At 39.9% G+C, this 26,874-nt stretch overlaps 1 protein-coding gene and 1 pseudogene across 3 annotated transcripts; one reads left to right on the top strand and one right to left on the bottom strand.

The window, feature by feature from the left end:
* Positions 1-495: 495 nt before the first annotated feature.
* LOC149043350 (uncharacterized) lies at positions 496-11,151 on the bottom strand. 2 transcript variants are annotated; one of them, XM_089208602.1, is made up of 11 exons: positions 7,637-11,151; positions 7,063-7,126; positions 6,733-6,822; positions 6,396-6,485; positions 6,041-6,130; positions 5,731-5,820; positions 5,410-5,469; positions 4,817-4,927; positions 4,129-4,233; positions 3,745-3,849; positions 496-3,401 (listed from the first exon to the last, which is right to left on the bottom strand). In XM_089208602.1, the coding sequence occupies exons 1-11, from the start codon at positions 9,427-9,429 to the stop codon at positions 711-713; spliced, it is 5,289 nt and encodes a 1,762-aa protein (XP_089064728.1). In that variant the 5' UTR covers positions 9,430-11,151; the 3' UTR covers positions 496-710. The 2 variants fall into 2 exon arrangements, with proteins under 2 accessions (XP_089064728.1, XP_089064729.1); XM_089208603.1 differs by lacking the exon at positions 4,129-4,233.
* A 1,998-nt stretch (positions 11,152-13,149) lies between these two features.
* Positions 13,150-23,277, top strand: LOC149043349 (uncharacterized; annotated as a pseudogene). Its single transcript, XR_016187685.1, has 12 exons — positions 13,150-14,020; positions 14,900-15,070; positions 16,056-16,450; positions 17,170-17,392; positions 17,986-18,134; positions 18,654-18,736; positions 19,399-19,471; positions 19,922-20,016; positions 20,395-20,554; positions 20,706-20,774; positions 21,420-21,496; positions 22,899-23,277. The product of XR_016187685.1 is annotated as an uncharacterized LOC149043349 (transcript).
* Positions 23,278-26,874: the final 3,597 nt, after the last annotated feature.

Genomic DNA, 26,874 nt, shown 5'->3' with positions numbered 1-26,874 from the left:
AAAGGATTAATTTTGTAATTTATTGTTCGAAACTAAAGCAATTATGTTTAAAATGTCGAATTTTGGGAACAGTTGACGCATCAAAATTTCCGCAAGCAATGCATCAACAGCATAGAGTATATCTCCTTTCCAAAATTTGCAAAACCTGAGAGGGGTCGCATCCAGCCCTTTCTCCCGCCATTTACAAAACCCTGAGGGGGTGGCGTGCAACCCCCTCTCCCCCACACATACACACATAATTACACGATTCACGTCGTAGGGTCCGAGGCGTCTGGATATTTCGCATCGAAATGTCAGGAATTACAAAGCTCTTAAAGCCGTCAAAAAGTCGTTATATCATCTGCAGAGCAAGATAAAGGTTTCTACTCCATGTGAATTTATGTTAATGCGACTAAATTTAAAGAAAACCTTGGGGGTCTATCAAACCTGCCCCCTCTCCCCCCCCCCCCCCCCCCACCAAGTGCACCGGATAGTAGTTTGCTTGTATGAAAAATGTTTGTATGGCTGATAATTCTTGCTTTATTTATAAGAAAAACATTCGTATAAAAAGTATAATTCCAATCGTATAAAAAGTACAAGATTACCCGTGGAATGTTTACTATGAATATAGTGAACATGCACATGCAAACTATCAATCGATCTTTGTTTGCTCGGATGTGCTCAACCCCGATGCATATACAGTGGGACCTACCCTAGATAAAAAGGAAAATTTAATCGAAGGTTAGCCCAAACTCGTTTGCAAGATAACTTTTGTGGGAGTCTCGAAGACTTTCTTTGACGTCACTAGGAATGCTAATGTAATCGGCAGTGAAGTATGGAAATCTTGTTAGCAGGCACTTCATCGAGGCATGATAATATCGGACTGTCTCCCGTTGAGATGGCCTGCAATTCGACCAATCTCCATTGACAGGATACATCCATCGCTCTTTGTGAGAGAAGATTAAATCGAACGGAATGACCTTCTTTCTATGACAAAAATCGAGATGACACGATTTGCACCTCTTCACACTTTCCACGAGAAACACCAACTCAAATGGATTTTCATTGTGGTGTATCTCGGAGTAGAAAGGCCCTGTTTGCGCAGATGCACTCGAGCTTGGCTGTGCCTTGCCCCTCGCAGGTCGATAGCCATACTTGTTCCTTCCACCCTTCTTTCCCGCCGTTGCTTTTTGGACATCGTGCTCCGCAAGAGCCGTTCTTTTACGAACTTGACCTGATTTACTCCTGACGAAATTTAGATGTTCCGTCAGAATTGCTTTGGAGGCGGCTACAGCTAGGGAGTGCTTGCAGATTTTATCATACTTATACCTTCCACAAACACAAGTTGCATGATCCCTGTAAACAGAGACCTGCACTGTTCCATTCTTGGCCCCTGTACTTGCAACTTCAAATTGAACTACTCCCTCGGTTTGCAGACTTGCTTTTCTCTGGATGGCAGTGGGGTGGTTCAGTAGATAAAGAACTTCTTTTTCTAATGTTTTTGCACTTTCGTTAGAATAGCCATGACGGTCGACCAGTTCGGTTACGATGTCATCTCCTAAGGGCCTAAATTCTGCGTCAATATCAATGGTTTCCAACTCCGGCCACGGCACATCTTTCTGTTTGTATACATCTTGCAGGGACAGCTTTTGAACCCCCAGAACGTACGTTTCCCTCATCTTTGGCGTCCACTCGAACCAGATATCCGCTGGCACTTGCAAATAACTTGCATGGTCCGCGAGGATGTAATCATCACTCAGCCCTGCGATTGCTGAGTGTAGCTCTTCCATCTGGTGGGCATGCACAACCTCGAACACATTCTTCGTAAACTGGAACTTGTTCAGCTGTGATACACACGGATTTCCCTTTAGGTAGGTTTCTTTTGCAGCTCGCATGACGTTATTCATGGATTCCGAATTATTCGTATAACAACGCACTGGTTTGCCGTTGTCTCCCACCACCATTCCAGCTTCATTGCGAATACTTGCCACCATGTGGCTAGCCATCATCTCGAACCGTTCGTTGAGATACGACCAAAACTTAGGCCTAAACGTCTCGTCTTTCCTCTTGAGCACCTCCCTCTCTCTTTTTTCAATTGCAGTCTTTGCAGAGTCCAAGCGTTTTCGCAGATCCTCTCTGTCAGCTGCATCTAGAATGCCGTCCTCTTTTTCAGGAACCCCAAAGACGCGTTGCATGAAGAAACGTTGTTCTTTTGCTTCCCGAATTCCAATGGCTCTCAGCTTTTCTTTGCAGTTAGTTTCAAAATGTTTGAAACAACGTAAACTTCTTGTGTTTTTCAGCTCGTCTTCAAAGGCTCTAGAAAGGGCTTCCTCGCCATCAGTTATGAAACCTTTAGCTTTTGACAGCGCCTTGCATTTTGCAGCACATGTTGCTGCCAAAGTTCTGTAGGCTTCATAAGTCTTCTTGTGGTGAATCATGGTAGGACCTAAGAAAACAGGACTCTCTTTTGTCCTTTTAGATCTTAAAAGAAGGTGCTTGTATACCACAGGAGTTACCTCAAATCCTCCCATTTTGAACGTTGGGTCCACACAAAACGGGTAAGACAGCAGATCGGAAGTCGTGTACTTCGACAGGTCAGAGCACATGGTGGAAGTCCCAAATACCCATCGATCTTCAGGGAAGTCGGCGTGGTGTAGAAGCAGGTCACCCTTGTCGCGTGCGTACTTCAATAGCTCTTCGACGTCGTCCTCTGTGTTAGTGCATGTTATCCTGGACTTGGCGCTATAAATCTGCTGTTTCCCGCGTGGTAGTTCAGAGACGGAGGAAGCGCCAAAAGCTCCACCAGCCTTCTTCCTCAGGTCGTCATAAACCCCCTGAGAACCTTTCTTGATTACATTATCTTTAATCGATGATAGCATGCTCTTCTTAAGTGGGTAGAATGGTTTAAGGTTTGTCCATCGACTGTTGCCGTGCTTCTGTATCTCCAGATCTTCAACGCGTCCATCTTTGTTGCTGACATGGTACTGAAGTAGGCAAACATTGTTAACTGAGTTTCCTTTGACGTCCTTCAACAAAAAGATTGAACGTGCTAGAGCTGGGGCAACTTTGTTCTTCCTGGAATTCTGAACCAAATGATAGGCATCCTTGGAAGGTAGGGGGACTTTTTTCTTCTCCAACAACGACCACAAACCATCGCGCCATTCAATCGTCCACACAGCACAACGAAGGACGCCGCTGTAAACGCCATTCATATCGGCTTTAATATCTTCCCAGTTGGCAAAACCATTAAGGTCGACCAGAAAGGAAGCGTTTTCTCTAACCTTTAAAGGTTGACTGGTGCATTTAGTGAAAGTCAGGCTGTGTTTGGTTATGATCTCTATGGCTTGATCGACTGTGTACCTCTCGGGTCGTCCTTTTTCGAAGAACGGCATCTGTCCGTCACCATTCCAACATTCCTGGGTCTGAAAATGTATGAAAAGATTCACGTCATTAACACTTTGAAGTGTATCGTAATTCAGTTTCCAAAAAAAGAAGGTTTTCAGTGTTGACTCCTATAGCTACACAATTACCAAATGCATTTCATGTCAACATCTCCCCATTACAAATGATGCTTAACAATTGCTGATTGTCCTATTTTATGAAATAAAAGAAAAGTTTTCCTTAGCCCGCTTAGAAAAAGTATTTTATTTCTCTTTATAATATTTCCAAAATGAGTATATATTAAGTGTAGTAGCATAGAATAACGTTTTTGAAAGTATAATAACGTTTATAAACAAAAGGGAATATTTCTTAAATTGCTCTTACCTTATAAAAGGTACATGTCATGTCATCTTCGCTGTTTACGGCGTCGTGTAGATCTGCCGAGTCTGGATTGGACGGTTCCAGTACAATCAAACCGTCGTCCTCCCCCTGAACGAAAAGAACGCATAAAATAACATTATTAAACGGTTCAGTTTAGACCTTCACTCCAAATCACAGTTGCATACAAATGATGCTTAACAATTGCTGATTGTCCTATTTTATGAAATATAAGAAAAGTTTTCCTCAGCCCGCTTAGAAAAAGTATTTTATTTCTCTTTATAATATTTCCAAAATGAGTATATATTAAGTGTAGTAGCATAGAGTAACGTTTTTGAACGTATAATAACGTTTATAAACAAAAGGGAATATTTCTTAAATTGCTCTTACCTTATAAAAGGTACATGTAATGTCATCGTCGCCGTTTACGGCGTCGTGTAGATCTGCCGAGTCTGGATTGGACGGTTCCAGTACAATCAAATCGTTGTCCTCCCCCTGAACGAAAAGAACGCATAAAATAACATTATTAAACGGTTCAGTTAAGACCTTCACTCCACATCACAGTTGCATACAACTTGACCAAAGCAGGTCTACAGACCCTGGAGTTTAAATGCCTCTTTTCTAGCAAATTCAAAATGTCTGTTGTTCAAACAATATTATCATTGTTTCAAAAAGAAACAAATAACATCGTTTTCATTTAAAAAGTTTTCTAATATATTTATCTAAAACTCTATTCCCGGTGCTCGCTCGCGAAATACAGGCTATGATTTCGACCAATTACTAACGCGAGAGTAATTATTCTGGCGTGCATTCGATCTTTTGACTTAGGAGAGGCTTACAGTATATAAATCAACAGCAAAGTATTTAAAATTAATCATGCCAAATACAGGAATGGTTGAAAGGCGAGTTGATCTCTGAACGTCGGGTTCACCTTCGAAAATCGTCGTGAAAATTCGCCTCAGATATGGAAGGCAGAGCATCTCCGTAGTCCAGCTAACAATATACCAGATTAAAGTGCTTTCACTGAGTGCACTACAAGAAAGACTTCATAAGTTGCCAATTAAGAAATTTACCATACCTCATCGGAGGAAGATGTCGTGTTATCGTTGCTGTTTTCAGAGTCACAGGCACCTGCCATATATTGCTCTGAGGAACGCGAATCCACAGTAAACAAATCATCATGTCGACTCTAAATAAAAAGACATCGAATAATTACATCTTTAGCCTGTCAAACGTTGCGTGCAAAGCTCCTGCCAAACTGTTTATTTCTGTCAAAGTTGAGCTCTACCTGTCTTATGTCGTCCTAACATGTTTAAGAAAAGAACATCCTGAGAGTCTCCCAACTTGTTCTTTTGTTGCCCAGTACTATTCTTATAACATTCTCGTACAAATCTCTTGCATATTTCCTCTCTTTCGAATACCAGTTTTGGCAATTGCCATTTTTGCAATTGAACGCTACGAACATTTAAAGTCCTTCCCAAACATCTTCTCGATGATTTCTTTCCTAACTACCTAATAGCTTTAACCTACCTACCTACCTACTACATACCTACTACATACCTACACACTTTCCTGTTAGCCTGCCTGCCTACTTACCGACCCACCGAAGTACCCCTCAGCCTAGCTGCCTACTTGTTTGTCTGCTTGGATGTCTGTATTTAGTTTATATACCTTTTCGCTACATGAAGGGCTTTCATCTTGGCTTTTTCGGTTTTCTTCGTCTCTGGTTTGCTGAAAAAGAATAGAGAAATGCATTTGCTAAATTGCAGTTACAAAAAAGTTTATATCCTTTGCTATTTGAGTAGTTGCTTCATATAATCATCTAGCCGGAGAAAGGGTTCCGTGGTCAGGCCTTTATAGATTATGCTTACCACAATAAAATGAAATTAATCATGTTTTCGTTCGGATCAGGCATGACAGACGCCATTTTGTAGCCTAGCCATCGAAGCACTGGAAAAAACGACTCAAAACAACGTTTTCTTTTAGTTTTACCTTTTCGCCTCCTGAAGGTCTTTCGTCGTTCCCTTTTTCGGATTCTTTTTGTCTTTGGGCGGCAGAGTCCATCTGTCTTTGCTTGGTTTGCTGAAAAAAGGACATTAATTCGCTTGAGAAAATTGCAGTTAGAGAACATTTATATCATTTTCTATTGGTGTAATTGTTTGGTAGAATTATCTACGTTGAGAAAGGGTCACGTTGTCTTGAACGTGCTAAAGAACTCACACTGGAGATTGCAATGTGGAGGTATGGTCAGTTATCTCTGAGTTTTTTTCACTGTCATCTCCATCTATCTTTTAACCTTTACCTTTTCGCTTCCTAAAAGTCTTTCGTCTCTCCTTTTTTCGGTTTCCTTTTGTCTTTGGGCGGAAGCGTCCTTCTCTCTTTGCTCGGTTTGCTGAAAAGAAGACATTCTCTTTAGAAAAATGCAATTAGAGAAAGTTTAAGTGGTTTACCACTTGTGTAGTTGTTTGGTAGAATTATCAAGTCGGATAAAAGGGTTACGTGGTCTTGCGTGTGTTTAAATATTTACACTGCAGTCACAATGGGGATTTCACTTTGTATGTATAGTCATTTACCTCCAATTTCTTTCACATTCATCTCTAACCATCTATCGAAGGACTTCTGAAAAAACGCAGGACAACGTTATCTTTAACTTTTACCTTTTCACCTCCTGAAGGTCCTTCGTCGTTCCTTTTTTCGGATTCCTTTTGTCTTTGGGCGGCAGCATGCACCTCTCTTTGCTTGGTTTTCTAAAAAAGTAGACATTAATTGGCTTGAAAAAAGTGCAGCTATAGAGAAAGTTTAGAACGTTTGCTACTTCTGTAGTTGTTTAGTAGAATTCTCTTGCTGTAGAATAGTCTTCAAAGTGTTAAAAGAACTCACACTGGATATTGCACTGCGTAGATAAGTTCAGTTATCTCTGAGTTCTTTCACTTTCCTCTCCATCTATCGAAGCACTTGTAGAAAACTCAGGACAACGTTATCTTTAACATTTACCTTTTCGCCTCCTGAAGGTCTTTCGTCGTTCCTTTCTTCGGTTTCTTTTTGTCTTTGGGCGGAAGAGTTCATCTGTCTTTTCTTGGTTTGCTAAAAAAAGACATTTATTCGCTTAAGAAAATTGCAGTTAGCTGTACCCGAGCCCGCGATATGGTCATGTGATTACTTTGTAGTTTGCACTGGTGTTACACATTTTTGTACTGGTGTAACACATTTTTGCACCGGTGTTACAGGAAAGCTGCACTCCTTTTTTAGCCAATCAATTAAGTAATTTTTTCATGTATATCTTTAAGTGCGTTACTTCTAAATACTTCTTCAGTACATTCCTACCTCGGGTTCCTTGTTTGCTTCATCGCCAGTGGTAAACAGTCCTTTGGTTCCTGGTTTAGAAACACTTTACAAACAGGGTGTACTTGAGTTATTTTGGTGAACTAATTCTGCATAATCAAAACTGAGATCGCATTTTTTAAGATTCAAGAGATAAACAGACTTAAAGCAGTCTACTAAGCTTTTTGGCTGTATTGATCAAGGCTTGGGATAAATATATACACCTCAATGGATAGTTTAAAACATAATACGCGCAGATATTTTGCGAGCAACGAGCAAAATGACCGCACGTATTATTTCTTAATCCATCTAATGAGGGATTTATTATTCCACTATTCTTGTATTGTATTTTACTTCCCGGTTAAACCAATTTATTGATTAGGAAATGACATTTAGCATTGCTACACTTTGTTGGGTTTTTAGATAGATAGATAGATAGATAGATAGATAGATAGATAGATAGATAGAAAAGTTATTTACCAACGGAAATCCTTATCACTAAACAGTGGTCTTCTAAAGAACCGTGCCTTAAAGTTACAAATCACATTATTATTATTAAAATGATGGACACACTCACCTTGGATCCAGTGTAACAACTGCTAATGATTGAGCTGTGGTGGGACTCACTCCGCCGTGGTGTAGTCTTTGCCAGAGCCACACACAGATAGACATCCAAACCTCGGGGGTGTTGTTGTTACCTACGAGAACGAGACCATTTCCATTCCCTGCTGGTGGTGCAATTGGATGTGTATCGATGACGTAAGGTTTGCCGTTATGACACCCAATAGTCAAGACAAGTGGATCACTCGTGTAAACTGCAACGAAGCAGTCAGCACCAAGAACACAAAGCTTTGAAAACAGTTTTTCTCGTCCTTCTTTCGTAAAAGCACCGTATGCGTGTGGTAGTTCCTCGGAGAATTCTAACGGAGATTCGATTAATTCTCGACGTCGAAGAATTTCATATGCTTCTAGGGCATCGTAGTACTTTCCCAGGTCGCGGTGTTCGTTTATTTTCTCTGGTAACGACCATATGATGGATTCCACGGCTGTCGGCAAATTTTCGAAGAAGACTTCGGTTTCGATTTCCTGGAGAATGTTTTCTGCAACACCAATGCACAGGAATGCGCACGCGTTGGTTCCATCGTTTATAGGCATCACGTTGGATTGTAAGGACTTCGCCTGCTCTTGGAGCTCTTCAGCCACCTTTTGATCAAACTGCTCAAGAGCGGTTGCCTGGCTAACCCTAAGGTTAATGACCTGAAAGTCCATTGAAAATCTCTCCTGACGCCTAGCTAATAGATGGGCTGCCTCTTGTAGGGAGAAGCGTTTGTCTCTGTTAAAATTAAGGCAAGCTCGACAGACTTCCTCTAAAGCAAACCAAACAGTAGCACGATCGACGTCGTACTTTTCATCGTGTTGTGGTAGTTTCTCTTTCCGTAAAAGTTCCGTGATGAACTTCTTCAGCTGCTCTTGATTCCTTACACCTTCTGATCTCATTTCTAAGATGTAAGGACTTTTAAGGCTTGGGTTAAGCAGCGTAAAGATAACCATACCCAGGGCCCAAACGTCTGCCATCATTAGATCTGCGATAGAAGCCTTTGTTAAGCGCTTTTCTTCAACCAGAAGCTCTGGTGACATGTAGACCACTGTCCCTCGATCAACAGTGGTGGTCTTGGAGCTATAGAGTTGCTGCGTCTGAACGAATAGTGACCGACTTTCACCAAAATCAGTCAGCTTACAAGCAATCGGCCTTTCATGATAACTTTCATGTAAATCACGCGACTTTACTGACATAGAGCAATAGTGTTGGTTGCTCACTAAAATGTTCGCCGTTTTGAGGTCTCTGTGGGCGATTCCTGTTTGGTGCAGATAACCTAGGCCACTTATTATCTCTGTGGCTGCATGAGAAACCATTTCTTGATAACCAGCACTGTCATACTCGTCGATTTTTATCAGAAAATCGGACAGTGTACTCACGCGTTCGTCTAGGCCAAACAAATTGAAATCAAAGTAAACGTATTCTAGCATCATGGCTGGAGGTTTGTGACAAACAGACATAAACTTCACCACATTGGGATGGTTAAGGCCACTTAATAAAGCTACTTCTTTTGAGAAGAGTTTTTTTTCTTCTGCATCCATGACGTTAATCATTTTTTTTATAACTACCGTCTCTTTACTGTCCTTACCTGGCGCCTGGTAATCGGCAGTAAAGACATCGCCAAATGCGCCGTGGCCAATGCGATCTTTGATAACTAGCTTGTTGAAGTCGAACCGCGGTATTCCATCACTGCCCTCAACTTTGGGCTTTGGTTGTCCGGGTGATGTTCCATCTAGAAGTCGAGGAAGTCCTAATTTTCGGAACTTCGACATCGTGTTTGTAGCTTCAACGCTCTCACATATTGATATGACCGCAATTCAACCAAAGAAGAGCGAAATAATCAGGCCGGCGGTAAGTCAGGCTTTTGCCAAAATGCAAAACGCAAAAAGGCGAGAACTGTCAATCATTTATGGTTGGTGAAAAGCGGCTAGATTTCATGAGCTTTATGTCTGTAGAGTGCAATCAGCCGGCAAAAAGTTCCGTTGTACGTGTTGGCACTGAAGTTAACGTCAATAGCTTGCAGAGAAAAGGTATTTGTCTGTTTAGAAATTTTAAAAATTGTTTCATTTGTGTTTTTTTATTCTCCAGAAATGTTTGGCTTGTGTCAGTTAATTGCTCTGAAAGTTTGTACTTCCGGTAAAATGTAAATTACCTTTTTTCGGGTTCCGAACTAAAAAGTGAGAAATTTACAAGTCAAGTGAGAGCAACAAGAGTTCCAACTAAAAAGAGTTTTTCAAATGAAGACATTCAATTATGACCCAAAGAAGAACAAATAACGCTCCCGGTCTTCCTTAGTGCTTTAAATTATTTGTTTAGTCGCAAACAGTTTTAGCAACGGTCTTTACTTTTTAGATCCACACGGTTCTTTTTAAACGGAAAACAAAAGCCGCAGTTATTTCGCGTCAATTGGCGTCACATTAATTTCCCATCGGTTTGTCCTGAGGAACGCTTTGGGTCAGTTTTTTAACTGTCCGTGCCTTATTCGGGCAAAAAAATTAGGGTCTTCGTTTTTCGGTCTTCGTTTTTCGGTCTTCGTTTTTCGGTCTTCGTTTTTCGGTCTTCGTTTTGTAGATTTAGGGGGGCTTTTCTACAAAACGAAGACCCCTGTTCATTTCACATCGGTTGGTGCTGAGGAACGCTTTGGGTTAGTTTTTTAACTGTCCGTGCCTTATTCGGGCAAAAAAATTAGGGTCTTCGTTTTTCGGTCTTCGTTTTTCGGTCTTCGTTTTGTAGATTTAGGGGGGCTTTTCTACAAAACGAAGACCCCTGTTAATTTCACATCGGTTTGTGCTAAGGAACGCTTTGGGTTAGTTTTTTAACTGTCCGTGCCTTATTCGGGCAAAAAAATTAGGGTCTTCGTTTTTCGGTCTTCGTTTTTCGGTCTTCGTTTTTCGGTCTTCGTTTTTCGGTCTTCGTTTTGTAGATTTAGGGGGGCTTTTCTACAAAACGAAGACCCCTGTTCATTTCACATCGGTTGGTGCTGAGGAACGCTTTGGGTTAGTTTTTTAACTATCCGTGCCTTATTCGGGCAAAAAAATTAGGGTCTTCGTTTTTCGGTCTTCGTTTTGTAGATTTTGATATGACCGCAATTCAACCAAAGAAGAGCGAAATAATCAGGCCGGCGGTAAGTCAGGCTTTTGTCAAAATGCAAAACGCAAAAAGGCGAGAACTGTCAATCATTTATGGTTGGTGAAAAGCGGCTAGATTTCATGAGCTTTATGTCTGTAGAGTGCAATCAGCCGGCAAAAAGTTCCGTTGTACGTGTTGGCACTGAAGTTAACGTCAATAGCTTGCAGAGAAAAGGTATTTGTCTGTTTAGAAATTTTAAAAATTGTTTCATTTGTGTTTTTTTATTCTCCAGAAATGTTTGGCTTGTGTCAGTTAATTGCTCTGAAAGTTTGTACTTCCGGTAAAATGTAAATTACCTTTTTTCGGGTTCCGGACTAAAAAGTGAGAAATTTACAAGTCAAGTGAGAGCAACAAGAGTTCCAACTAAAAAGAGTTTTTCAAATGAAGACATTCAATTATGACCCAAAGAAGAACAAATAACGCTCCCGGTCTTCCTTAGTGCTTTAAATTATTTGTTTAGTCGCAAACAGTTTTAGCAACGGTCTTTACTTTTTAGATCCACACGGTTCTTTTTAAACGGAAAACAAAAGCCGCAGTTATTTCGCGTCAATTGGCGTCACATTAATTTCACATCGGTTTGTCCTGAGGAACGCTTTGGGTCAGTTTTTTAACTGTCCGTGCCTTATTCGGGCAAAAAAATTAGGGTCTTCGTTTTTGGGTCTTCGTTTTTGGGTCTTCGTTTTTGGGTCTTCGTTTTTGGGTCTTCGTTTTTGGGTCTTCGTTTTTGGGTCTTCGTTTTTGGGTCTTCGTTTTTGGGTCTTCGTTTTTCGGTCTTCGGTCTTCGGTCTTCGGTCTTCGGTCTTCGGTCTTCGGTCTTCGGTCTTCGTTTTGTAGACACCCAACCTAGGAGCGGTCGCACGACATCGCGACAACCTACAAGCATTAGTGAAAGAAGTAGACGCGCTTAAACTAAGGGTCGAGCAGACCATGTTCGAGGCCGGAAAAAGTGCAGAAGACGTTGGAAGTTGGAGCAGCAGCATTGAAGAACCGATCGCTGAAGCTGACGAAGAAGTTTCGCGACTGGAAAAATAGCTCGTGGAGACGAATGAAGAGATGGAACATCGAAAACAAAAGGACGAAGAAGAAAGGAAAGCCCGTGCTCGTTAATAAGAGCTTAAATTCGATTGAGAGAAAACGGAGATGAAGTTAGAATTCGAACGCCAAATGGAAGAGACCAAGGCAAAACAGCAACCTGTTGAGAAGGCTAATCAGAGTGAACAAAGGCCGACAAAGCCACCGAAACTACAGATCACAAAGTTTAATGGGACATATGAAGCATGGCTGCCGTTCTGGAACAAATTTCAAGCTGAAATTGACAAAGGAAACCTTGCATCTGTGACCAAGTTTGCCTACCTAAAAGAGCTTGTAGATGCAAAGGTTCGAGCAGAGATAGACGGACTGCCTTTCACAACAGAGGCCTACGAGAGGGCAAAGAATATCCTCATCAACGAATATGGGAAAACGCGTGAGATCGTAAATGCGTAAGTCCAGAACATCGCAAATTTGCCTATCATTACAGGAACATAACCTGTGCCTATCCACGAATTTTACAAGAAGCTCGTGTACAATGAGCAATCTTTGGAGACACGGAGCAAATTGAAAAACGTGACTGGAAATGCAAGGAGTGTGCTCGACAAACTAAAGGGTGCAAAAGCAGATCCAGTGAGAGGACAAATTGACTGGCAGGACTGAGACTTCCCACGGTTGATAAAAGCTTTGAAAAGTTGGAAGGAAATCAACCCCATTGTGAGCGGCACGGATAATGCAGGGAAGCAAGGTGCTAAATTCCGCGCTCGCGAAAAAATTTCATGCAAAAGAAACAACGCCAACACAAAGAGGATGTGTCTACTGTGACGCAACTGACCACATAGCTGTAAATTGTAATAAGTTTGTGACAGTTGGAGACCGCAGGAAGCAACTAGGTCTGAAACAACTGTGTTTTAATTGCACAGAAAGTCGACACCGCGCTGCTGAATGCAAATGCCGTTCTGGCTGCCAGATCTGCAGGAAACCGTTTACGAAGAGTTCAAAGAGAAACTAACCAGGAGTTCAGAATGCTGGTACGAGACAAGCCTGTCCTGGAAAGTCTGGGAAACCATCCTCCCCTACCACTTACCACGGGTGGGGAGAAAAATGTTCGGAGATTACGAATATTACCCGAGTTATTATCCGAGTTCTGAGGTCATATTCGTTTATCTTCAGAGATTTCCGAACACTACCCTATCCTAGACAAAATTACTTTAAACTCCTGAAGTTGAGGCTCTTTACTCATGGCAACTACAATCCATTGTTTTTGGCTTCGCGACTTTTCAAAGTCAAAGTGTTTTCCGGAGTTTCTGTTCATTTCGAAAAGATCTCTTAATGCAGGAGAAAGAGCTTTGGTCTTGATGTATTCACGAAATATAAGCAGGCGCTGTGGAGAATTTAGGGTAGGCTATGTTGAGATTTGATCGGTGTAAGTTGCTTTCCATGTTGAAAATTCCTCAACTAAAAACAACGAACTAAAATGAGTGGGAACGAGGAGAAAGAAGGCGATCATAGGGATTTAGCTCCCACAGAAGAGCAAATTCCACGCGCAGATTCAAGTGCTTCTTCAGTAATAAGCAGAACTAGCTCTCCAGAACATTTTAGAAGACGATGTTTTCAACGTAGATAAACAAGAACCGCATTTGGACGCAGAACAACTTTCAGCTGGTGTTGCTGCTAGAGGAATTGTAAATCCAAATAAGTTTTCAGGTGATATTCCTCAATCAGGGATACGCGGTATGTTAATAGCTGCTTGTGATATTCCCCCAAATGCATTAAACAAGATTCAAGAAGAAAATGGGAACGATGCTGATCGCGAACTTCAAGGTGAACTGTCGCGAGAAAGGCATGTTTCTTCAGGGACAGAAGAACTTCAGCCTGCCTCTCATGAAGTTCCCTTTTATAACAAAGACTCCTCTTTGAGTAGACCATCATCTGCAAGTTCATTGTCGTCCGTAGCAACAGGAATTAATAAGAGAGAGGTCTCTTTTCAAAATGCTGAAGAGGACGAGGAAGCTCTAAAAGAAAGAGGTTTTATATCTCATACTGAAAACAAAACAGTTGAAGTGGTATCAATTTGTACACAAACTGAATGGAGTTGGTTAAAGGACATGGAATTGTATCAGGAAACCATAAACAGATCAAAGCCTGAATGGGCAGAAAGATCAGAGAAGAAAATGTCCAAAGAAGTTCCAAAGTCACCTTCAGGTAATATATCAACAGAATGACAAAATAATTATATCAACATCCACTTACCTTCCTCCAACCCCCTGACAATTAGTACATTTGTCCCCCCTGGCAACAATTTTGTGTAGTAGGTGCTGAAGTGAAAAAGGGCTTGATGCACAGCCCACAAAGAGGATCATGTCCCAGTTTTTCAATGGGAGGATAAATGCTATCCAATGTATAAATCAATATCTAGCAGATGCATGGTAGCAAAATGTACTGCGCTATCCACTGGATCGAGGTTTATCTGGTGGATAATACTCTCTATCCTCCAAACCACCAGGACCAGAAGCTTATCATCAGTAATTGATACTGTACTGGAGAATTTCTCACCTCACAGAAGGGAATATTTAGGAAATTGATTGTAAAAAAACCAAAACAAGATTTAGCAAATTCCTGATCAATCTCAGGTTAGGAGTTTGACTGTGATTCAATTTTGAGACAACTTGTGTCAAGATGGCAGATTTATGGAAGAACCTGAAGGAGAGCCTTTTGAGCTTACCTGAGCAGTGATTTTTTTTTGTATTATATGGTTAATAAAATTGAAATTGTGCATCTATTTAATGCAGTATGAAATATTTATGATAAAAATATAATTTTAACTTGGAAGAAAAATAGGTTGACCCTTTTCATTCCCACAATTGACCAAGACAGAATTTCTCCTTACAATATCAATATAATATCAAGCAGGTAGGTGATGAGAATAGAAAAGAATATCAATTATGAGATTATTAGTTGATCCAATACCAAATTCTCTGAACTAACATCATAAGAATTGTATGGCAGATAGTAAGGAGAATTACTAATTAGATCTTGGGAGTGAAAGGGTTAATTTTTATAGCATACTCGACTCTCTTTTAGCAAACAGCCATGGTTCAGTCCAAAGACGGAGGAGAAAGTCGTTACCTGCAACAAGGAAGACCTCCACAAGTAGTGACAAAACACAAAAGGCAAAGGATGAAGAAAATGAATTCCTACCAGATGTAGAAGAAGGAAGTGAAGGAAGACATGATCATGGTGGAGCAGAAGAAGGTACAAAAATAGGGGAGAGGGGTGCAACATCCCAAGGGGACACTAGAGAGTTTTTTTTGTAAAGGAAAGGGGTGGCTGCCTTGAAGGCCTTCAAACCCTGACCATGTTTGAGGGGACATTTTTTCATTGTGTTACCATATTAAATGACAACTGTTATGAAATAAGGCATGTCACTGAGATATTCACACAGAACATTTATGTTTTAAATGAAAAGAATGGTATTATGAAAGTTGGACATATGAAGTTGTAAATTTAACACAGTCTTGCTCTTTTTGAGACTTTGGGCTGATTATTTGAACAAAGTTCAGCTGTTGTTCTACAAAACTGTATCCTAACCAATCCTCAATTTAGCTGAACCTTTTAACTTAACATTAGTGAGCAGTGTCAAGAGGGCCAAAAGCTAACAGTGAAAGGACATTTATTTAACTAAATCACCCTCTTATAGAGAGAGATGGACATAAAATCGTGGTTTGGGTTAGACCTTGCATGAATAACCAGCCCTTTGGGAAAATGAAAAAATGGATGTTTGAAAGTCTAGATATTCAAACTGTATACCCTGTTTAATACTTAAAACCCAGAAAAATATACATTAGAATACAGCAGCAGGTATCAGCTTGGATTATGAAATAGATAAGATATTTGTTTCGTCGTACAGTTTTAGGTTAGAAATGAGATACTTTGCTTTTTAAAATCATTTTGGTGCCTGGGCTGGATTATGTTGAGTGCTGGGTCATCCAAATCTAGTTCTACAAAATCATGTTGAAACTGTGCTCTGTGATCTTACAGCTCTCTGTTTAGACCATTTTGCACAGCTCCCAAATCTTTGTTACAATTCTGTGATACACAAGATACCCTTGGATGGTTTGGAAGGCCAAAGAGCACTTCAGTAGGTCTTTTTTTAGCAAATAAAAAAAAGTGAAGATAGACCTCTTGAAAATCTAGATATGCAGACATGTAGTGACATTCCTGTTATTTCCTAATGCAGGAAGCACAGGAAGAAGCAAATCAAAGTCATCAGGAGGTGTTCCCAGGTCTCGTCAGTCTGTGGTCTCATCACTTCCTCGCACTCCTAAGGGGGAGGACATTCTATTCCGACCACCCACAGTAGAACTTGAGTCTAGTAGTAGTTCAGATGAGTATGAGGATTATGAACTTGATCAGGAGTTTCTTTTGCCAAGCATCGGTCCTCCAGCCATTCTGCAGTACATGAAGGAGTCTCAGCACCCTCCCCTGTCTAATGAAGAGGTTGAAGATCGACAGGAACTTGCCAAGAATGAGATGTTAAAGAAGAGTTTGTTCAGTGGGCCTTGTATGTTTTGTCAACAGGAAGTTCTGCCATTTCCAACAATGGAAGAGCTAGAGAGACTCACTCCAGACCAGGTAATAAAATATGGACCAAGGAAAGAGAGGAAAAGAGATTTATGGTTTAAGATACAGTGTTCCCCTTTTCAGATGATGACTGATAAAATTTGCCACCTGTAGTACTTCTTGTTGCTGCCTAAAATTGCTTGGAATTCTTGAAATTTATTAGCTGAAAGAATTGCTCTTCCCATTTGAAAATTTATTTTCCCTGTCTTTCTTTAAGGAAGGGAGAACACTGAAGATATTACACTGGTGAAGCTTGTTACCAGAAAATTCCAACAAATCAAACTGTTTTTCAGGTTTACTTTATACTAAGATGCATAAATATATCCCTTAGCCACTTTCCAAAAGTGGGGAGGGGGGGAGGAGGGGCCTGACCTGTGATGAAATAGTACCCCGGGGTAGTTGTAGTTCTTTTAGTTGCTTACTGCTATGGAAACTTAATGGCAGACCAAAGGAGAAGGTTGGGAATGGTGAATTTAAAGATTTACTTATCTTATAAAATTTCATGGCCTTTTTAGGCTATAGTGTAAGGAAAAATTCTGTGTTTTCAGAATCAAAGTGTGCCCCCCTTCCCACCGTCAAATATTAATGGATTTGTCCCTGAAACTAGGGTGATGATATAGTGCTGATTACTCAGTTTGCATTTTCTGTTGTTAGAGAAACATCACTCATAATGACAAACTATAGGAAAACATGAATAAAAATTGTTTCGAACATGTTCTGTTTTCCACCAGCTCTACTGCTGTCCTCAGTATGAGCGCCTCGTTAAGTTTGAGCTTGCGCAGAGGGGCGACACAGCTCATCTAGCTGACGAGATGATTGACATCAAGCCCCACCCACCATATGGGACCAAAGCTGCGAGGCGTGCAGCCAAGGAAAGAGCAGCAGAGCGTGCGCGGGAACGTGAGATGGAGAGACAACGTGCAGCTGGTGCTAATCCAACAAACTTCTATGCATGTAAGTGGCACAAATCCAACATTTTTAGAGCGCATTTCGATTGAGTGTCCAAAATCAAAGTAATCACAACATTCGACCTTTGCACATGTTCAACTGGTGAAAAGGGGCGTGAGAGTGAGTGGCGGTTTGTTGGTAGTGAAACGGAACATAGAGGGAGGTTTGGGTCGACCCGTCCCAAGCTACTCTTCTCTTTTCGCCCCACCGTAACTATCGCACCCTTAACTTATACGCTTTGTTTTACTTACATAATGCTAGGGATGGGCTATCCCATCAACCAATCAAAAGAAAGGAAAAGACTAGCGTTAGCTCAAACGGGCTGAAGCGCGGGAAAACGCGTGTGGCCAAATTGTGATTGGTGTTACTTTAAATCTGATTGGTTGAGAGGATAGTGTTAGCATTTTGGACCAATCACAGAGCGAAGTAGAGCAAAACCAAAAGCAATCCCAGATTACTGTCGATATTCAACTTAGAATTACTAAATTGGGATCTGTTAAATCCTCCTCTTACTCTGCTCGTGTCCTCCTATGAAATGGGTGTTTTTTTCTTAGAACCACTCAGCACTGAAATTCTTTGTCACTTTTTTATCTTTTCAGTGACACGTCAGATGAAGACCATTACATATTCTTTGGCCTCTACAAAATGTATGGAGGAAGGTTGGACGGTTCGACCGCCATCGCCGTCACTCACGGATAACGAACAAGTACAAGATCCGTTTGTCATTGAAGTTAATCCTCTTCAACTCGTAAGTATCAGTATATGGAGAAATTTTCAATTGAATGTCGAAAGAAATTCTATGTTGCAATGGTTTTACTTTACTACCCACTGTGATTGGTCTAGAAAACTTTCCGCCACTTTCTCAACCAATCAGATGTGACCTGGTCACCTGTGTTTTCCCGCGCTTCGCGCAGTTTGTTTTTTCTTTGAGTTCTCATTGGCTCATTGTGATTGGCTGTAGTCCAAACTCTTGTCAAAAGTAAAGCGCATGATCGTCCGGATGAGGAAATTCGTGAAAAGAATTAGTGCTAAGGCCTGGGGTTTCAATAATTTCCATGGAAAAACGTCAATGGTTGCAAAACGTAAAGCGTTATCCGACCTTCGAACAACCGGGGCCTGTAGTTAGCGCCATAGAAAAGAACTATCAACTTCCAGCTTCCCAGAGCGTGTCAAAAACTTGTGTTCATAATTTTTTAAATGCTCTTGCTTGCAAATCTATATTATGGTTCAAAGAAACGCTGAAAAACATTTATCTTTTCCTTTACAGAGGAAACAGGCATTCCTGGAGAGATTTTATGAAAACAAAAAGAGATTTCTCCTACTTCTCCCGGATGGCACTGGAAGCTGCTTGTATCCTTTTATTAAACCTGACTGCTTTCAACTCAATAATGAAAGTGTTCAATGACGGAAGAGGAGAATATTCTTTATGTTAACCCTTTTACTCCCATGAGTGACCAAGACAGAATTTCTCCTTACAATATCAATACAATATCAAGCAGACAAGTGATGAGAATAAAGAAAAGTATCAATTAGGGGATTATTAGTTGATCCCATACCAAATTCTCCAAACTAACATCACAAGAACTATATGGCAGATAGTAAGGAGAATTACCTATGAGATCTTGGGAGTTAAAGGGTTAAAAGAGAGTGATGACGGCCGAAAATAGGTAGATTCGAGGGATGAAGTATTGCAAACGAGGTCCCTTACATTAAATAGTTGTGCGGTGTGTCGCCCGCTTTCTTACAGGGTTTCCTTTTAACCATTTGCACCCTAATATCATTACACGAATTCCCCTCACAGTTCTCTTTACATTTCCTAAGGTGCTGACAAAGAGAATTTGTGTAACAGTCAAGAGTTTCATCAGTTGGTGATCATTTTCTTTTTCCGGACCTTAATTTGTGATTCAAGGGTGATACTCGTACGAGAAGGATTAAAACCGCTCATGTGGTTGCTTTTGTCGATTGTTAAATCCAAACGTGCTTTCATTTTTTCCCTTAACGCCATTGTTCAGTTATCCAAGCGGTAACGTTGCGGTAATGATAACTGCTGCAGAAAAAGGAAAATTTACGTACATCGTATTTGATGTAAGTATACAGTACAATAATGTTAGCATGCCGAAAAATGAGCGGGACATTTGTTTTATTTGAGAAGAAACCAAATTGACGAGTTTCGTTAGCGCCATTCAAGCAATAAAAGAAAAGTAAAGAAACACTAATATTGACTAGCTTGTCTTAAGTATCAATTGACACCCCGGTTTTTACCCGACTTTTAACCATTTAGTTAGCTCGGTTTCATAAAAACAAACTTCACCTGTTTACAGCATACATTTTACTTGTGTCGTTGACTAACAGGGAGCTACTAAACAGAATTTTTTTTCATTTTGGAGGGAAATAAAGAGTAGTTTGATTTCGCTTCGATCTCTGTTCGTTGCATGTCTAATTTAACACGAGATGAAAAGCAGAATTGTTTATAAGTTTCTGAGGGTATTACTTACCCGACAAACTATGGTGATTTTTTTATTGTTCTGACCGCAGGACGAAGAAGAAAACGAATCAAATCCATCACACATGCTGGGAATATTTGAACCTTCTGGACATGGAACTTGTTACTTCAGAAATGGATCAGTCAGGTTGATTACATTTATCCAATGCTTTTATTTTCACTGTTTAAGGAAGACTACAATCTTGTAATGATAACGATCACGGCAACGATTTCGGTAGCGGTAACGATGACCACATTGTTAACGTTAACGATAGTAACGATAATGGTAACGATGGAAATGGTAACGATAACGGTAACGATGGGAACTTTTTGTTTTCGTCGTGGTCATGATAGCAAGCACTTGATGAATGAATGTGTAATTGCTGGTTCGCGGTTTTCACCATGAGATAGACAATGAAACATTTCTTTATCAATTTATTGAAGACAACGACAAGATTAACCTTTAGAAATGGATTGTTATGTTTTAGAGGCTAACACTTTATTTCCCTTTTCTTGGTATCTGTAGATTAGTGTTAAATCCATTTTTTGGAGTTCTTTTGGACAAAAACGGGACTCGCAGGAAGAAATGGATGTGGCATAACACGAAAGAACACGTGCACGCTCCGCCTTTTCAACCAATCACATTTCTGATCACCAAACAGCTGTCAATCAGATGTCTATCACAGGTAAGAGGTTTTAAAGTTAAATGGTTTTCTGAAGTGAGGAACCAAAATGTAAAATGTTTCGAAAACGCTCAAATAATGTGAAATTAATGGTTCGTCACTCTTGTTTAGGTTAAATTCTGAATCTACTAACCACTTTTTCATTACATTTCAGAATAAAATTGTTCTTACCTTCAATTATGGAAAACATACAGCTCGCTTTAATGTTGGTGCAAAACTTAAGGTATTCATTTTAAATAAAAAACTGATCTTTACTTATCATAAATCGGTGGTAAGTCATAAGACTGTCATAAGACTACAAGACTGAGTGTGTTGAATTATAATCATTGAATTATTCGTAACCAGGGATTTTCCCAAATATTATACCATTCCTTCTGACTTCTCGTTTTAGAAAGCGTACAGGTTTAATTTTTCATCAATCGAGTTTTAACTTAATAGGTTTGGTCCTTTAAATGATTTAGGCTTTGTGATTGGTCTAGAAAATTCGCCTCGTTCTCTCAACCAATCAGATGTAGAACTAAAACCAATCACCTCTCGGCCACTCCCGTTTTCCCGCGCTTGAGGTAGCGTGCTTGTTTAAATTTGAGTTCTCATTAGCTCCTTGTGACAATTTAACTTTTGTTTTGATTGGCTGATGTGATAAAGTTTGGTCAGTTTACGGTTACGTCAAAGTCAGAAATGTAGAAGCCATATAGCCTGAGTGCGGCGACCCCAACCGTCCGAATAGGATTGACTTTTTTTTCGAAAGGGGCGGCTGTACACCGGCTAGAAATGTAGTACATTATACAGTAGGCACATAACTAATGAAAGTTGAGTTGTAAGTCAAGAGGAAAACTTGTTCTGATCTTGTCTTGTCTGGCTTTTTTAGGCCATTGCCAAAGCAAAGCCTCCTACGAGCAGAGACAGCTACGAGATGCACCTGGCTGAAGTCAAACAGTTTGTGAAGTAAGTGTCTGTTCTTGGTGATGAGTCAGTTAAACGAAGTGAAATAGTAAACGACGGGTTAATAGCGGCAGAGCGAAGACGAAGGAGGGCTGGTTCGGGTTACCCCAGCCTCTCTCGCTTTTTGACTCCTCTGCTACAATCGCGCTTCGTCTTACTCAATGAACGCCTGAAAAAGGTTAGTGCTGATTAGCATAATTGCTCCGGTGATTGTAGAGATGCGCGCGCTCTGATTGGTCGAGGGTTGCGTCATATCTCGCTATAATCACCTCGCGCGTTGTGAATATTATACCAGTGTTATGTCAGTGTTATCAAGGAAGTGATGAACGCGATAAAGAAAACTAAATTCCGAAGAGCTCAGAAGATGCTATTAGGTTTAGAGTAACACTCTTCGAAAGGAAGATACGAAGGTTTTGCTGATTGAATTAAAGGAACGTCAACCTATCAAATTCTGGCTCTACATCTCGATACGAGTTATCAAAGTGATTGAAAAAGAATGGTTTCAACATCAAAACAAATATTTACGACAGAATTCGGAAGTACCTAAGCAATTATGCTAAAAAAATTTTTCGCGTCAGGCTCAGTGAATATTGTTGAATGATCCCTTCGACTTCGTTGCGGGGATTATTACACAATATTCACTTCGCCTTCGGTCGATAATTGTTAAATAACAAAAATACCAGCAATGTCGTCTTACGCGCTAATTAAGCAATAGAGAACTTTTCCGTATTTACATAACCTCGTATAAACATGGTAGTCTTTGGAAAAATACGAGCAAGTAATGAAAACTATAGACTGAGTCAAGGGTCTGCATCACTTTCACGAATTCTCCCAAACCTTTGAGTGTTTAGATGAGGATACGCTTTTATGAAATATTTCTCAGGAAGCAAAGAAAGCGTGACGTCACAACTGCGTTAACATATTTTTCAATAAGAGCGCGTATTATCTTAGAATATTTCAATGTTCGGTATATCTTCCCTGTATCTTACGCAATTTCGTGAATCGTTTCTGTATGGGAAATGCAAGGTTCTTCTTTCCTGTTATCCTTAAGCAATTCAAAGAGCGGGCAATGTCTTGTTGGTTAAAAGTAATGAGAATAAAATAATAATAATAATAATAATAATAATAATAATAATAATAACAAACAGAATTCAAACTGCTGAAAGGCGGGAAAGTTGCATTGAATTAATTTTTGCAGCAGATTGGGTGAGATATAGGCCCAAGTTTTTTTGGAACAAACTCAAAACAGTGCAATCTTGGATTAAGCAAACCTCCCTCACCAAGTTCGTTCTGTAGCAGCTTGGTAGAAATCTGTGCTCCTCGTCAGACCAAAATTATTCTAAAATCTTATTCTTAGTCTTAAAATCTTATTGATTCTTCTAATCTCGCTGCGTTTTTTCGTTAGCATTGTTTTGGATCGTGCCCAGAATGCTATGCGTCTTCCCAACTACCCTCGACTCGACAAGATACCTCTGCCGCCTCACCTGCAGAAAGCAAGGGATGCTGGGAGGAAGGCTCGATTACTTGCTTCCACTGCCAGTAGTCAACGAGAGACGACAGTTGTTGTTAACTAAGAACCAGTCCTTTATAACAACTGCCGCGGACAGGAAAGTTGCAGTCCCCTCATGAGTTCTCGATGGGGGCCAGTTATGACAATCACGTTCAATGTTTCGCTCCACTTGCTAAAAAATAATTTTTTTTAGTTTTTCATCGTTCTCCTATTTTGAAAGAAAGTTATATGAAGTAAAAGTAGAAGTATGAAAAATAAATTATTTTAAATATGATGTTCCATCATGTTTGTGCTATTATGTTAGAGAGTTGTATGCTTGTTGACTTGTGCCCAGGCTGACCACGCTAAATTCTGCCCAGGAAGAATGAAGAGCCTGGGTATGAGACTAAGTTAACTCAAAAAGCGACAGAACTACTAATACGGCATTTAAATATATAAATATATATATATATTTTCTCTTTAAAAAAATTATTCAACCATTGCACGGGGACCCAACCAACTAAGTTTTTAGTTTTAGATGAAATTTGTTTTAGCATTTCCGAATCTTCCCCCGAATTTCTGTTTCTTTTGAAGCAGAATCACACAGTCAATCACGTTTCTAGGATCTCTCTTCCTCTAACTAGAGAAAGAGGCTGGGAACGATGTCGAGACGCTTGCTGTTTGAGTTTTCCCGTGCTTCCTGTCGGTCACTTTTACACTTTTAGTTGTATCTTTTTTCCTCCAATAATTTTTTTTAATTTCTCTAATTTAAAGGGAATAATTTGTCCCTCAAAATTATGCAATAAAAAGTATAGGTTGCCGTACTCGTTCACGAGCAAAAGACCATCGAACCTGTTTACCTCGTCCATTGATTGGAAAACAATACCATGTCTCAGAATGCGCACATATTTTCTTTGTCTTCCTTCTTCCGCGGTTCGTTTATGTCACATCTACTTGTTACTTCATGGTCAGCGTTTTGATATTCCAACCAAGATACCAAGATCAAGACTTTAGTCAGACCGGTCCTACTATATGATTGTGAAACATGGAAGATCACAAAGAACGATGAAAGAAAACTGAACAGTTTCCAATGTAAATGCCTAAGACGGATTCTGAGGATTAGATGGCAGCAAAGAATAACAAACAAGAGAGTAGTTGAAACAGCAGAGATCAATAATATTAGCTGCGAAGAAGAAGGCGGAAAGGTTAGGGCAAGTACTCAGGAGAGAGGATGTGAACGACTGTTTTACGGTATTGGGGTGGACACCAGAGAGCCGAAGGATGAGAGGGGGACCAAAGACCACTTAGGGAAGGACTGTCGAAAGAGAGAGAGGTAAGGTAGGGTAGAAGAGTTGTAATGTGGCCAGTGCGGCGGCACGCGACGGGAGGGAGGGGTGGGGGGTTGGGCGGACAATGCAACGGCCTTATGCGCCTCCTGGCGCAACGAGCGATGATGATGATGATGATGATATACAGTTCATGGTCAACGTAGTTCCGGTAATAAGGATCGATTTCCCTGTTTTCTTAGCCGTCTCACCAAAAAAACAGAAACAGATCGGTGTCAGAAACAACAATTCGTTTCATTTAACAACTAAAGTTCTCTGGGTCAGAGCAGGACCTATGAAACACTGAAGCACAATGATCCACAAAAGACACAAAAGGTTAGCTTATGAAGTCATCTTGATGGAATGAAAGTATGTTGTGGATTACGAACCTGTTAATGGGTAAGTTGATTTCCTCTAAATTCACGAATGGCTCCATTGAAAATATTTCTTAGTCCTTGATGATAATGAATGGGTCTGCGTAAATGAAAGAGCAGCCAAGCGACCTTATGAGGCAGCCAGCATTGTGTAAAAGCCAACACAATAGTAAGCCCAGCTTGAGCGAATTTTGTTCCTTTTTCAACCGTTGTTTTTCGGTTAAAATGTTAAAAGTCTTTCGTGTCACTTTTTGTATTTTACAATGGCACAAGAGTCTCAATGGATTGAAAGCGTTTACGGCTAACGTTTATATGTTAACCAAATGACACACTGTAGAAAGGAAAAATATACGGTTTACTCTTTTTACGACTAATGGTTAGAATTTGTCAATTTTTACGCCTAATGCCTAAATTGTATGGCCGTTTTACAGCTAAAAGATAACCCCCTTGAGATCCTCTTGCAATTGTGGTTGTGTCTACGATGAACGTGGGAGTAGATACCTCAAATATAAATATCTCATTATAAAATAATAGGTTTAAAGCTATTTTCAAATTCAATTTCAAAATCTGCAGCGGGCACAAAAGTAAACTAAAGCATCAAATAAGCCACAAAGAATCAAAAAGGACTCAAAAATTCCTCACATCTTAAGATATACTTAAAGTTTTAGTATTTCTCCAATTCGCAATCTTTCATGTTCAATCTAACTTTGACAAATTTGAATATTTCATTTGTTTTTTTTTTATGTGCCTAAATCAATGTTAAGACTTAAGCTGTGTTTTTATTCAAGGTCCATTGAAAAATCTCAGATATGAATGATTTTCATGCTAAGACTAAAACAGCATTTTTAACTTTGTTTTCCCATAATGCTTTTATTTCTTAGAATCGAACAAAGGCTGGGCTCTTATTCAAGAATTCATATTAACGATGGTACAAATATTCTTAACAATAAAATCCCCTGATGAGTGAGCAATCACGAAACAGGCTTGTAGGGATAAAAGTATAGTCTCTCTGTTTTTTTCCCCATCGCAACATATATCGCGCTCTACTCCTACGTATCGAGCACTGTGAAACGGAAAAATCAATACACAGACTTCCTATATATATTTATGTACACATCAAATTATATAACATCTTGTAGCTTTAACATCGCACTTTATCTCCTCAAATTTTCTTTTTAAGCCCGAAGAAAGAGTTCCGGTCATTTTGACGGCTATGGTTTGGTTGGACATTTTCAATCCGTGTCAATCTCCTCCAAGTTCAGCCATCCGTTTTCTCCGCTGTTTTATTTTTACTTCGTTATTTTTTTGTCAGCTCTGTAAAGTAATTTCCATTTACTTAAAGGAAATTCTTTGGACCATAAAAAGGACTCACAATGGCGTGACGCACTTTCTTAAGTAACGCAACTTTATGGCAATGGTGAATTCCCTTTTGGAGCCGTTGGAAGACCGCTGTAAATAAACTGAAGGTTTTAAGAGGTACACCTCCCACTCTGATCAGACTGAAAGTGGAGTTCTTCCCCCCGGGCTTTCAGTTGAGTCAAGTAATCATCAGAGTATCCAGACCACGTGGTTGGAGGGGAGAGCCTTCAATTTCTGCCCTTCAGAGGTGAGCTGAGATTCGCCACTTGTAATCTAACTAAAATAGACATATGCTGCTGATTCTGTTTCTCAAGTTGGCTGCTTCACTTTACAAAGCAACAAAGCATTCAAAGTTGAATTCGTGGTGAGTACGATGTTTCATCATTCGAATGGGCTATATTATCAATTTTACAAAACGTATTTCGACGCCTTTGTAATTAGAGCTATCCTTACAAAGACATTTGATAATGAAATGATTGATATGAGAAACATTATGACTTGCTACAAAGGAACGTAATTCTGCAAAAATTATCTTTATTTATTTAGATCATTTTGTATCTCAAGGATAAAAAATCTTTTTCATGTTAAGAATTAGAGGCCATTTAACTCGGTAGTTCTGCCGTTTTGAATTCAAAATTCGTTTCATAAATTAATGTCGAACGACTGGATAAACGATCAAAACGCTTGTGCCAAAAATTCCCTAAAGTTTTACAAATGTAAAATGTGGTTACGTTTTGATTTTCCGTTCTTTGTTAGTTATTTTTGGCAAAACAAGGTTCAAATCAGTTTAGAAAGACGGAAAAAAGTAATTTTGTTGGTGATACCATTGTAAGG

This window comes from Pocillopora damicornis, chromosome 6, assembly GCF_964200805.1.
Source record: "Pocillopora damicornis chromosome 6, jaPocDami1.2, whole genome shotgun sequence".
Taxonomy (NCBI): Eukaryota; Metazoa; Cnidaria; class Anthozoa; order Scleractinia; family Pocilloporidae; genus Pocillopora; species Pocillopora damicornis.
Note: the sequence above shows the minus strand (reverse complement) of the source record. Positions and strands in the feature narration are given on the sequence as shown.